The sequence below is a fragment of the Sciurus carolinensis genome, chromosome 10 (assembly GCF_902686445.1).
Source record: "Sciurus carolinensis chromosome 10, mSciCar1.2, whole genome shotgun sequence".
Taxonomy (NCBI): Eukaryota; Metazoa; Chordata; class Mammalia; order Rodentia; family Sciuridae; genus Sciurus; species Sciurus carolinensis.
Genome location: NC_062222.1, coordinates 77,363,693 through 77,377,516, shown reverse-complemented (window position 1 = coordinate 77,377,516; position 13,824 = coordinate 77,363,693). Strand labels below are relative to the sequence as shown.

General features: G+C 38.4%; 1 protein-coding gene across 1 annotated transcript in view; it reads left to right on the top strand.

Moving 5' to 3' along the window:
* Fras1 (Fraser extracellular matrix complex subunit 1) overlaps nucleotides 1-13,824 on the top strand; it is a 439,675-nt gene that overhangs the window by 379,463 nt on the left and 46,388 nt on the right. Inside the window, exon 59 of the mRNA XM_047566389.1 lies at nucleotides 10,837-11,042. Within this exon, the coding sequence (XP_047422345.1) occupies nucleotides 10,837-11,042 (206 nt within the window). The remainder of the gene's footprint in view (nucleotides 1-10,836; nucleotides 11,043-13,824) is intronic.

The following is a 13,824-nucleotide window of genomic DNA, read 5'->3' as shown; positions in this document are numbered from 1 at the left end:
TATTTTAACTAGAATGACTGTAAACAGTCACATATAGATTTTTGTGCGAATGTAGTTATTCACCTGTCTGGGGTAAATACTTAGAAGTGGTGTTGCTGTGTCATATAGTTAGTGCCTGTTTGAGATTGTCAGAGTTTTATAGAAAAACTTTTGGGGGCAATCCAAGATGGCGACCTAGAGGGAGACTGCACCCCCGGTCGCTCCAGAACCCAGGAGTTAAGAGGGGGAGGCATTGAGAGACTCGGACTGAAATAGAGCCACAGGTGAGTCTGCCCACTGGGTAAAGCTCAGCCCGGGTGGCAGGCCCAGATAGAGGTGGCTTAGCGGAGCCGGGCAGGGCAGCTAGAGTCATCCACAGGCAGCCCTGCCCACTCCGGCGGTGGGCCCCGCCCACACAGCCAGCTTCTCCAGGTTCTCGGAAAGGAACTGGCCCGCTAGTGAGAGCCTTTCTGACCAGAACAAGCTCCGAGTCCCGGAGCCACTGCAGCGCAGCGTACTCTGGCAACGAACCAGCGGAGAGCCTCGATCTGCAAGCAGCCTCAGGGATCAGGGCAGGGCAGCCGGAGACCTCTTCAGGCGGCTCTGCCCACTCCGGCTGCGGGCTCTCTTCACGGGGCGATCCAAGATGGCGGCCTAGAGGGAGACTGCACCCCCGGTCGCTCCAGAACCCAGGAGTTAAGAGGGGGAGGCATTGAGAGACTCGGACTGAAATAGAGCCACGGGTGGGTCTGCCCACTGGGTAAAGCTCAGCCCGGGTGGCAGGCCCAGATAGAGGTGGCTTATTGGAGCCGGGCAGGGCAGCTAGAGTCTTCCCAAGGTAGTCTTCCACACTCCGGCAGTGGGCTCTTCGCACACGGCCAGCTGCACGGTGCAGGCCCACAGTGAGAGCATTTCCGCACAGACCCAGTTCCAAACCGTGGAACCAGTAGGGGGCTAGGGGCAGTTTTCTTCAGATGAGCTGCTTTATCAGATTCCTCCAAGACATCAGGCTACTGAAGGCTGGGAGGTGATACACTGGAAATCTACTGGGACACTATAAGCCAATAGCGGAAAACTGCAATATCTCAGGGTCCCACTGACAACTGACCAATATGAGAAAACAAGGGAAGAAAATGTCCCAAACAAACCTAGATACTACATCAATAAAACCCAATGACAGCACAGCAGAAGAAATGTCAGAAAGGGAGTTCAGAATGTACGTAATTAAAACGATCAGGGAAGCTAATGAGGAGATGAAAGAGCAAATGCAGGCATTAAATGATCGCACCAATCAACAGTTAAAAGAGCAAATACGGGAAGCAAGAGATCATTTCAATAAAGAGTTAGAGATACTGAAAAAAAAACCAAACTGAAATCCTTGAAATGAAGGAAACAATAAACCAAGTTAAAAACTCCATAGAAAGCATAACCAATAGGATAGAACACCTGGAAGACAGAACCTCAGACATTGAAGACAAATTATTTAATCTTGAAAGCAAAGTTGGCCAAACAGAAAAGATGGTAAGAAATCATGAACAGAATCTACAAGAATTATGGGATATCATGAAAAGGCCAAATTTAAGAATTATTGGGATTGAGGAAGGCTTAGAGAAACAAACCAAAGGAATGAACAATCTATTCAATGAAATAATATCAGAAAATTTCCCAAATCTGAAGAATGAAATGGAAAACCAAGTACAAGAGGCTTATAGAACTCCAAACATACAAAATTACAACAGACCCACACCAAGGCACATTATTATGAAAATACCTAACATACAAAATAAAGACAGAATTTTAAAGGCCACGAGAGAAAAGAATCAAATTACATTCAGAGGGAAACCAATAAGAATATCAGCAGATTTTTCAATCCAGACCCTAAAAGCTAGAAGGGCCTGGAGCAACATATACCAAGCCCTGAAAGAAAACGGATGCCAACCAAGAATCTTATACCCAGCAAAACTTACCTTCAAATTTGACGATGAAATAAGATCCTTCCATGATAAACAAAAGCTAAAGGAATTTACAAAAAGAAAGCCAGCATTACAGAACATTCTCAGCAAAATATTCCATGAGGAAGAGATGAAAAACAACGATGTAAATCAGCAACAGGAGGCGCTAGCCTAAAGGAATAGCCAAATAAAGGAGAAACCAAATCATGTCAAAAACAAATATGAGTCAATTGACTGGGAATACAAATCATATCACAATAATAACCCTGAATGTCAATGGCCTGAATTCATCAATCAAAAGACACAGACTGGCAGATTGGATTAAAAAGAAAAATCCAACAATATGCTGCCTGCAAGAGACTCATCTCATAGAAAGAGACACCCATAGACTAAAGGTGAAAGGATGGGGAAAAACATACCATGCACACGGACACAGCAAAAAAGCTGGAGTATCCATCCTCATCTCAGATAATGTGGACTTCAAACCAAAACTAGTCAGAAGGGATAAAGAAGGACATTACCTGCTGCTTAAGGGAAGCATAAATCAGCAAGACATAACAATCATAAATATCTATGCCCCGAACATTGGCTCATCCACGTACGTCAAACAAATCCTTCTCAATTCCAGAAATCAAATAGACCACAACACAATAATACTAGGCGATTTTAACACACCTCTCTCACCACTGGATAGATCGTCCAAACAAAAATTGAATAAAGAAACTATAGATCTCAACAACACAATCAGCAATTTAGACTTAACGGACATATATAGAATATACCATCCAACAAAGAACGAATACACTTTCTTCTCAGCAGCACATGGATCCTTCTCTAAAATAGACCATATTTTATGCCACAAAGCTACTGTTAGCAAATACAAGAAGATAGAGATACTACCTTGTACTCTATCAGATCATAATGGATTGAAATTAGAAATAAATGACAGAATAAAAAACAGAAACTTCTCCAATACCTGGAGACTAAATAATACACTATTATATGATGAATGGATAACAGAAGACATCAGGAGGGAAATAAAAAAATTCTTAGAAGTAAACGAGAACAAAGACACATCATATCAAAATCTCTGGGACACTATGAAAGCAGTACTTAGAGGAAGATTTATTTCATGGGGTGCATTCAAAAAAAGAAGTAGAAATCAACAAATAAACGAGTTAACACTACAGCTCAAAGCACTAGAAAAAGAAGAGCAGACCAATACCAAAAGTAGTAGAAGACAGGAAATAGTTAAAATCAGAGCCGAAATCAACGAAATCGAAACAAAAGAAACAATCGGAAAAATTAACAAAGTAAATAGTTGGTTCTTTGAAAAAATAAATAAAATTGATAAACCCTTAGCCACACTAACAAAGAGAAAGAGGGAGAAAACTCAAATTACTAAAATTCGGAATGAACAAGGAAACATCACAACAAACACGAGTGAAATACAAAACATAATTAGAAGCTATTTCGAAAATCTATACTCCAACAAAACAGAAAACCTCGAAGACATCAACAAATTTCTAGAGACATATGAACTACCTAAACTGAAGGAGGAGGACATACACAACTTAAATAAACTAATTTCAAGCAATGAAATAGAAGAGGTCATCAAAAGCCTACCAACAAAGAAAAGTCCAGGACCAGATGGGTTCTCAGCCGAGTTCTTCAAAACCTTTAAAGAAGAGCTCATTCCAATACTCCTCAAACTATTCCATGAAATAGAAGAGGAGGGAACCCTACCAAACTCGTTCTATGAAGCCAATATCACCCTGATACCTAAACCAGACAGAGACACATCGAGGAAAGAAAATTTCAGACCAATATCCTTAATGAACATCGATGCAAAAATTCTCAACAAAATTTTAGCAAATCACATACAAAAACATACTAAAAAGATAGTGCACCATGATCAAGTGGGTTTTATCCCAGGGATGCAAGGTTGGTTCAACATTCGGAAATCAATAAATGTCATTCACCACATCAACAGACTTAAAGTTAAGAATCACATGATTATTTCAATAGATGCAGAAAAAGCATTTGATAAAATACAGCATCCCTTCATGCTCAAAACACTAGAAAAAATTGGGGTAGTGGGAACATTCCTAAACATTATAAAGGCAATCTACGCTAAGCCCATGGCTAATATCATTCTAAATGGTGAAAAACTGAAAGCGTTCCCCCTAAAAACTGGAACAAGGCAGGGATGCCCTCTTTCACCGCTTCTATTCAACATCGTCCTTGAGACTCTAGCCAGAGCAATCAGACAAACCAAAGAAATTAAAGGGATACGAATAGGAAAAGAAGAACTCAAACTATCCCTATTTGCTGATGATATGATTATATATTTAGAGGAACCTGGAAATTCCACCAGAAAACTTTTAGAACTCATAAGTGAATTCAGTAAAGTAGCAGGTTACAAGATCAATGCTCATAAATCCAATGCATTTTTATACATAAGTGATGAATCTTCAGAAAGAGAAATTAGGAAAACTACCCCATTCACAATAGCATCGAAAAAAATAAAATACTTGGGAATCAATCTCACAAAAGAGGTGAAAGACCTCTACAATGAGAACTACAGAACACTAAAGAAAGAAATTCAAGAAAACCTTAGAAGATGGAAAGATCTCCCATGTTCCTGGATAGGCAGAATTAATATCGTCAAAATGGCTATACTACCTAAAGTGCTATACAGATTCAATGCAATTCCAATTAAAATCCCAATGATGTACCTTGCAGAAATAGAGCAAGCAATTATGAAATTCATCTGGAAGAATAAAAAACCTAGGATAGCTAAAGCAATCCTCAGTAGCAAGAGCGAAGCAGGGGGTATTGCAATACCAGATCTTCAACTCTACTACAAAGCAATAGTAACAAAAACGGCATGGTATTGGTACCAAAATAGACAGGTAGATCAATGGTACAGAATAGAGGACATGGACACAAACCCAAATAAATACAATTTTCTCATACTAGACAAAGGTTCCAACAATATGCAATGGAGAAAAGATAGCCTCTTCAACAAATGGTGCTGGGAAAACTGGAAAACTATATGCAATAGAATGAAATTAAACCCCTATCTCTCACCCTACACAAAACTCAACTCAAAATGGATCAAGGACCTCGGAATCAGACCAGAGACCCTGCATCTTATAGAAGAAAAAGTAGGTCCAAATCTTCAACTTGTTGGCTTAGGATCAGACTTCCTTAACAGGACTCCCATAGCACAAGAAATAAAAGCAAGAATCAACAACTGGGATAGATTCAAACTAAAAAGCTTTCTCTCAGCAAAGGAAACCATCAGAAATGTGAAGAGAGAGCCTACAGAGTGGGAGAATATCTTTGCCAACCATACCTCAGATAGAGCGCTAATTTCCAGAATCTATAAAGAACTCAAAAAACTCTACACCAAGAATACAAATAATCCAATCAACAAATGGGCTAAGGAAATGAACAGACACTTCACAGAAGAAGATGTACAAGTAATCACCAGATATATGAAAAAATGTTCAACATCCCTAGTAATAAGGGAAATGCAAATCAAAACTACCCAAAGATTTCATCTCACCCCAATTAGAATGGCGATTATCAAGAATACAAGCAACAATAGGTGTTGGCGAGGATGTGGTGAAAAAGGAACACTCATACATTGCTGGTGGGGTTGCAAATTAGTGCAGCCACTCTGGAAAGCAGTGTGGAGATTCCTCAGAAAGCTTGGAATGGAAACACCATTTGACCCAGCTATCCCACTCCTTGGCCTATACCCAAAGGACTTAAAATCAGCATACTACAGAGATACAGCCACATCAATGTTCATTGCTGCTCAATTCACCATAGCCAGATTGTGGAACCAACCTAGATGCCCTTCAGTTGATGAATGGATAAAGAAACTGTGGCATATTTATACAATGGAATATTACTCCGCAATGAAGAATGATAAAATTATGGCATTTGTAGGCAAATGGTCGAAATTGGAGAATATCATGCTAAGTGAGATAAGCCAATCTCAAAAAACTAAAGGACGAATGATCTCGCTGATAAGCGGATGAGGACATATAATGGGGGGTGGGAGGGGCTAGCATTAGGTTTAGGGTTAGGTTTAGAGTTAGGCTAAGGAGAGCGGTAAGAATGAAGGAAAGAAGGACTGTGTAGAGGGAAAAGAGGGGTGGGAGGTGTGGGGGGGAGGGGAAAAATAAAATAAACATCATTACCCTATGTAAACGTAAAAAAAAAAAATAAAGAAAGAAAGAAAAAAAAAAAAGAAAAACTTTCAAAAAATTATTCTAGTAGGCGTGCAATGATATCCTGAGGCTTAAAGTGTTTTCCCTAGTGACTAATGACACAGATGTTTTTTCATGTACTTTTGCCATCCATGTATCTTTGTGAAATATTATTCAAATATTTTCCCCTTTTTTAGTTGACTCTTTTCTCCTCTATTACTGTATTATCATGCATTCTGGACAAAGATTTGAATCTTGTAAATATTTTATCCCAGTCTGTTGCTTATCTCTTTGTTCTTTTTAAGAACATCTTTCAAAGAACAATAGTTTGTCATTTTGAATTGGCCACACTTGATCAATTTTTCTTTCACAGATCATACTTTTAGTCTTGTATCTGAGAAACTTTGTCTTGCCCAAGGTTGAAAGATTTTCTCCAGTGTTTTCTTCCAAAAGTTTTATTACTTTAAACTTTACATTTATGTTTTTGACACACAAAACAGTAACTTTTAATCATGAACAAGATTATACCAGCTCTATGATTCTACGATCCGAATGTTACTTCAGAGTTTATAGTGAGCTGTTAAACATATCCCATTTGTTCACAATCATGGCTTTCTTTTTGTTTCTAGTTGGTAGTTAAGGAAACTAAGAAAAAAGGGGAGTAAACAGTCCCCCATAGCCTAGCAGGAACCAGCACATGTTCTCAGGCTTTTGACTCCAAGTCCATTTTCTTTGCATTATGCAATGTGGTTATAGTTGGTGTAGTGGTAGAAGCCATGGGATATTTCTTTCCTTAGTGAAAGAGAAAATAAAAAAGAGAAAATCAATTCTTCTTCTTCTTCTTGACATGACTTCTTAGTCTTCTGTACAAAAGGTTAGTTAATTTCCCTCTGATGAAGTGGAAAATGAACACCAAGTTGGAAGTCCTAAAATAAATCCCAGCCCTACAGTATACTAGCTTTTTAGCCTTAGACCAGAGGCTTAGGGTTACTAATCCACATTTTGTTCATCTACAAATAATAAAGATACTTACCTTATGAGCTTGTTGTAAGGGTTAAATTAGAAAAAATATACAAAAATTCCTCCTGTAGTCCATGGCACATCATAGATGTTATTACCTATTTATTCCTGGCACGTCTGTAATTTGTGCCACTAACCTGTGAAATTCCAGTAACACATACAACCTTCACTGTACTCTGGTCAACACAGAAGATTCTAGTTACATTTTTCTCATTATGTTATTGATAGGTGTTGAGATTGTAGACTTAGAGAATACACATGTGAAACAAAACATTTCTCATCTTTCAGGGAGGCTACAACCATCCATTTCCAGTCAAGAATTTGCCCTGAAGAAAGAAATCCCAAAACCTATTTCAGTAACCTATTATAATATTTCAGTGCTTACTTCTGTTGGTTACCTTTTCTCCTAGTAATAATTAAGTTCTATTGAGTCCATTTTCTGGGCACACTCTAGGGTAGGAAATATCTTCACAACAGCCCCATAGCTTGTTACACAGGCTGAATAATTTGTGCAAGATCATGTGGAGAGGAGGTGATAGAACCAGAGTAGAACTCTGGTCTATGTCATCCATGCCTCATCTTCTGGTTTCCTATCCTCCCGTGCTTAATTTTTATATTGCAGTTTTAGCTGGCCACTGCCCTCTAGACAGCGATGCTTACCATTGCTCAAGATGCTTACAAAGCAATCTTTCAACCTTCTGATGTAAGCTTAGCTCCTTTCATCTTTTTTCACTAGGCTGATTTCAGAACCTTAAATCATCTAAGTAGCTCATCTCAGAATATTTTCCTGTTTCTTACCTACCTCTTCTGCTCTGCTACCTAGAATTAGGATGAGTAACACTGACTGAGCAAGACAAAAAAGGCCATGTAGCCACTACAGCACTATTCTCCTGCCTATGCAACTGTGTCTTACCTACTCATTAACTTCAAGGAACCAGAGGCCAGATTTCCCCTAAATCTCCAGCTTAACGGTTCCTGTAAAGAGGCCATCGCATTCCAGGCATTGGTGTTTTTATTCACTTTGTCAGTTACTAAGAAGATTAGCAGGGTAAGATGTTTATAGAACATCCTCTATGCCTAAGACTGTGTTCAACATTGTATGGGTTACAAAGTAATAGAGAGCAGAGTCCCACAATCTATTTCTGGATTCCAGACTCACACTAGGAAAAAGATAACTACAATGGCCAGGTACAATAAATATGCCGGGAGAGGTGCTGATAATAAGTGCGTTATACCCAATGTGAGCCCATGAACCTTCAGGGGGAAATCTGTTTTATATTTATGCACCCCATTAGTGTGGAAAGAGAGGGGCTTTGCAGTCGGGGGGAACCAACTCGCACGGCCAGTGCTACACCTTCCTGGAAACTATACTGCTTTATGGGGTTGTTGAGATGACATTCATACGTATATGAAAGCCCTTAACACACACATTCATTGTGCAGAAATCTGTTCCTACACTCACCTTGTTTTCTTATATTGTCTCTTGTCAATCTCCTGCTGAGAATTGTCCACTCACAGGGTCTGTTTCTCTCTCTCTGTGTCCAGATAGGGAGAGAAATGAGAGTGAGTGTCTTGTTAAAGAGGAGTCTTCTATAGTTCAGGAAGAACTGGGGGTTGGTTGATAAATACATGACAAACCCTAAACATTACCACATTACCACTTTAGCACTTAACTTTCTCGTCTTACTTGAGGCATGCCAGGCCAGCAGGGAAAACCAATCTAGAGCTGTAGATGTCTGCCAGGAGCAAACAAGCTTTCCTGATTGTTTTGCTTTTTCCCTGGCAACCAGCAGGCTGCAGGTCCCCCGATACTAGGTTCTGTCATTGCTACCTACCTTTTAACAGCACAGGACTTCTGGATGACATAGTCCTCACTGGTTAATGTACAGGGCTTTATGCCAAAGCTATTAATTCCCTTTGGGTGTCTTTTCATCTGTCTCTTGTTAAGTAATAATTGGTAACTGGTAGACTTGGTTCAGATGATGGGATGGTTTTGTTTTTGCCAAAGCTGATGGTTCTGAGCAAGGGTAGGTGGGAGACAAACAGCTTTCTACACACGGACTTACAGAGCAGGGAGCTGCCTACAGCAACCCTTCCTGCTCCTTCCTCTCAGGTTTGGCAAGGCACATCCAGAAAGCAGCCAGGAAATAGGTGGTAACAGCTTTAGGGTGACTTTCCTACAGCCTTGAAGATTAATTCACCTTAGGAGACTTTGACATATGACCCTCTGGATTGTTGGTGAAGAAATTAATAACCAGTAGTCAACAAAATATTGAGCTTGGGGAAATGTCTTAATGCAGAGCTTCACAGTAGGAAGTAAAGAGGGGGAAAAAATGATTCTTCATGTTGAGAAGCCTGAAGTTAGGGGACAAATATAAACCATAATATATTAATTCCCACCAAAATTTGAGAGTGCCTCCATGAGCCAGTTACTGTATTGACTGTCATGCACATATATTCTCATTAAATTCAATCCTCTCTCAATTCTATGAGTTAGATATCAATATTTTCAATTTAAATATGAAAAAAAAACTCCAAGACTCAGAAAGTCTAAATAACTTGCCCTGTGTGCTCTACAGTTAATAAGTAGTAGGACTGGAATGGATATTCAGGCTTGTTTACCCCAAAGTCATGTTTTTAACTACAGTTTGACTGTAGTGTTCTCTAAAGTTCAATGAGGCCATGGCTTATTAAAGGTTAAGCTATAGTAGCTGTCACAGAGTAGGAGCCAGATTCAAACTATGTATGTGTTTTGTTTGTTCCCAATAGTTTTGGCTTATGTGGAAATTCTTTTTTACCTTTTTTTTGTTGTTGTTGTTGTTATTTTTAAATTAGATGAAAAATCCAGATATCTGACTTCATTTGAAATTAAGATCTGACAACTAGAGGCCTTTTTTTTTTTAATAAAGAAATAAAACAGGACTGGGGATATAGCTCAGTTGGTAGAGTGCTTGCCTTGCAAGTACAAGGCCCTGGGTTCAAATCCCCAGCACCACACACACACACACAAAAAAAGAAATGAAACACATGTCTTTTTATTTTTTTTAAATTTAGTTGTAGATGGAAACAATACCTTTATTTTGTTAATTTATTTTTTTGTGGTGCTGAGGATTGAACCCAGTGGCTCACACATACTAGGCAAGCACCCTACCACTGAATTACAACCCCAGCCCCTGGAGGCCTTTAAACAGAGCCTGCCCTTCTCCCTTTGTGAGTGTCCACTCTTCCCTTTTGTCCACCTGGCCTCAACATGAGAATATGAGTGGCCATTTGCCATAGCAAATAGCCTTGCTATTTTCCTTATTGCAGTCCTAGGAGGAAAGTGAACTGTTGAGACTGTTGAATACCCATGTCACTGCACAGTTTTTTTTTTTAATACCCGTTCCATTTCTTCACATGCATTTCCTGCCTGTATTTGAGATGGTGGCCACACCCTGAAGCTGAGCAAAGACAGGCGAGAAGTTGATTTCTTCTATTTCATTGGAATCATGCTCAAAGTAGAAGCAGTTTCCTTGCCTGACAGCAACAACCATGCTTGAAATCCACTTAGCACCTGTGACCTGTCAGCCTGTGTTGGCCTTTTGCCCAACTCTGTCGTGGCTCCTGCATCCCTCTGCCTCCCACTAACGATGCCTCCATCTCTCCACCTGCTCACCCAGTGCCAAGCATGCAGTTTGGGAAGGATTTGCTCCTCGTGAAGGAGAAAGATGGTATCCTGCATGTTCCTATCATTCGGAGTGGAGACCTAAGCTATGAGTCATCAGTGAGGTGCTATACTCAGAGCCATTCAGCTCAAGTCATGGAGGACTTCGGGGAGAGAAGAAATGCAGACTCTTCACGGATTACATTTCTGAAAGGGGAGAAGGTAAGTGGAACTGTGGTAACATAAAGACAGCATTCTCTTCTTCCTTGTCACCTTTATTTGTCCACGAGTAGGTAAATTAGGTAAACTTGGAGAATTTTTTGGAACGTCCTTACTAGTTGATAATATTTTAAATAACACTATCTATTCCATTTGGCTATCTTTTTTGTCTCCCGCTTGCAACCAAACATATATCATTAGTTGAGCTGTGAAGTTTAGATGATGTGCAGCATTTTTGGAACCTAGCGCCATCAAATGAAGCACTTTCCACTGATGTTACTTAGAGACTAAGAGATAGCTCTCTGATATCTGGGTCCCTCTCCCAGGACAATATGTGTCCTAACATAGGACTGAATAGAGAAATGTTGAGTAGATTTAAGTCAGTGCAGTATTCTGTTGGTAAAGTACCCGAAAAGTCATGCATGTGGTCACAGGAACTCCGGAAAAGCTCATCAGTAAACACGCTGCATCAGAATCAAAGAATTCAACCACAGTGTATGTCAAAGGTTTATATTGAATGAGAATCCATTTCCCCTTTTTGAATCTCAGTTTCACATGATTGAGTTAATTATACCCCTTTGTTCAAGGCACACCATCCTCATTGGTCTGCACGAGGCACATTTTTTATTTTTAGTTTATTTATTCATTTCATTTACTTCCATTTCCAGCCACATTCCCTTCCTCATCCATCCAACTTTTATGTTTAATCTGTATCCCTTTGTTTGTATTTGTTTTATTAAAAATTCTTGTTTAGTGCACATGAATTTTAATTGATAAAAATGTTATCATATTATGTATTTTTCAGTTTTTTACTGTTGTTAACAATATGTTTTAAGATCTGTCTATGTACCTCTAATCAGTTGCTTCTGACTGTTGCTAATACCTTACCATGTGCATTCACTGTATTTCACTTATACACTCTCAGCAATAGACAGTTAGGAACCTCAGGGATTGCCCCTTACACTCTGTCACCACAAATAATATTTCAGTGCCCATCCTCATGGATATCCACTTACAGACCTGAGAGAGAATTTCTTTTGATATATATACTCAGAGGAAAAATTGCTAGACCATAGGACATGCATATGCTTAATTTGGGGGGAAAAAATGTCAGAATATTTTCTAGAATGTCATTAGAAATGTAGGAGGGTTGCTACAAGCCTATATCCTCTCCAACACTTAACATTACTCATCTTTTACATTTTTGCAGAGATAATTACAAGCATAAAGGCATTTCATGTTTTAATTTGTTATTTCTCTAATTACTACTATTTTATATTCATGTTAACTTATTGGACTTCCAATTAGCTTATAAGCATATTTTTGTTCTTTGTTCCTTATTTTATCATTTTGTTCTTTTTCTCACTGACTTTTATGACTTTCTTAAATATCCTAAATGTTAATTCTTTGCCAGTTTTACATGGTATTAACACCTTTCACTTTCTGTCACTTTCCTGTGGTCTTCTTAGTTCAACGAAGTTCTTTAATCTTCATATAATCAAATGTTTCAAAATTTTGTCCTTTTGAAATTTAGCCTAAGACCTTACTCATTGTAGGTCACTCCAAATTTTCCCTCTATTCACCTGTACTACAAAAAAGAAAAAAGAAAAAAAAGATAAGTTCCTTCTTTGGGACTTTTAAGAGTTTTACACATTTATGACTCATAAAGGTCTGTCCTAGTTATATATTTTATTGGAATTTTACTCATGGCAGGTTGAAACATATTTATGAACACATGCAAACACTACAGATAAAATCTCAGCTTTGAGTCTATGTGTCTATTTGCTCTAAACTCAAAAGAGGATTCTCTGCCTATTTAAGAGAGAATTTTTAACTTAATGAAAGTATAAAGAAAATACAGCTTAATTATCTGTATGTTACTCACATGACAATCTATCATCATTCTTAAGCGTGCTTTTGAATCTTCATTTTCTTTGATTTGCAAAGCAAATATCTTTGGGTCTTGGCATATACTGTAATGTCTCTTTAAAAGAATTCCACAAATAATCACTAATTTCATGCTTTCTCTAAGGAATTCTTATTCTAGGAAAGATGTAAGAAAAGAAAAAAGAAAAACCATCTTCAGGACTTAAAACAGATTAACAAGTGACATATAAGTGTTCACAGGGATTTCTTCCTACCATTTACTATGGCTTAGGAAGTATGAGAGTGAACTCTCTGCCAACATATCCTTTGCAATATAATAGGATAATAGATTGTAAATGAATCACCTAAAAATATCTTGCTTCATATCACATGGTTCTACTACTGAGGCCGGTATGTTATCTCTAAAATTTTGTGATTTTGTTTTACATTTTTTCAAAAATACAGTCCTTAATAGAGAGTATTCAGTTTGAGAAACACTTGACTTCTCTCCACCAAACAGGAATTGGGTTGTGTTCTCTGGTTTTTCAGTACTTAACAGTTTTCAGATAAGATACTATTTGGCAGCAGATTTGAGAGTTCTTTAACATTTAAAGGAATATTTAGCCTAACATGAAGACTTCCTGAGTTTCCTTTAAGACTATTCAGTTTTCAGAAGGAAAAAAAGTGTTATACAGCCATCCAGGAAGTGCAAAGATATGTCAAAAAACCATTGTGGGAAGTCTGTGTATTGTAACACTTGCAAACATACTGAGCAGCCGAAGTAACGTGGGAAAACATACAAATGTTCTGTAGGTGCTTTTTAGTGGGTAATTTGTTTTATTGATTTTGGTTTTCATAACTCATCACCAGTAATTCAAAATGGTTCGAAATGTTCTAATATCAGTCCCATCATTTAGCT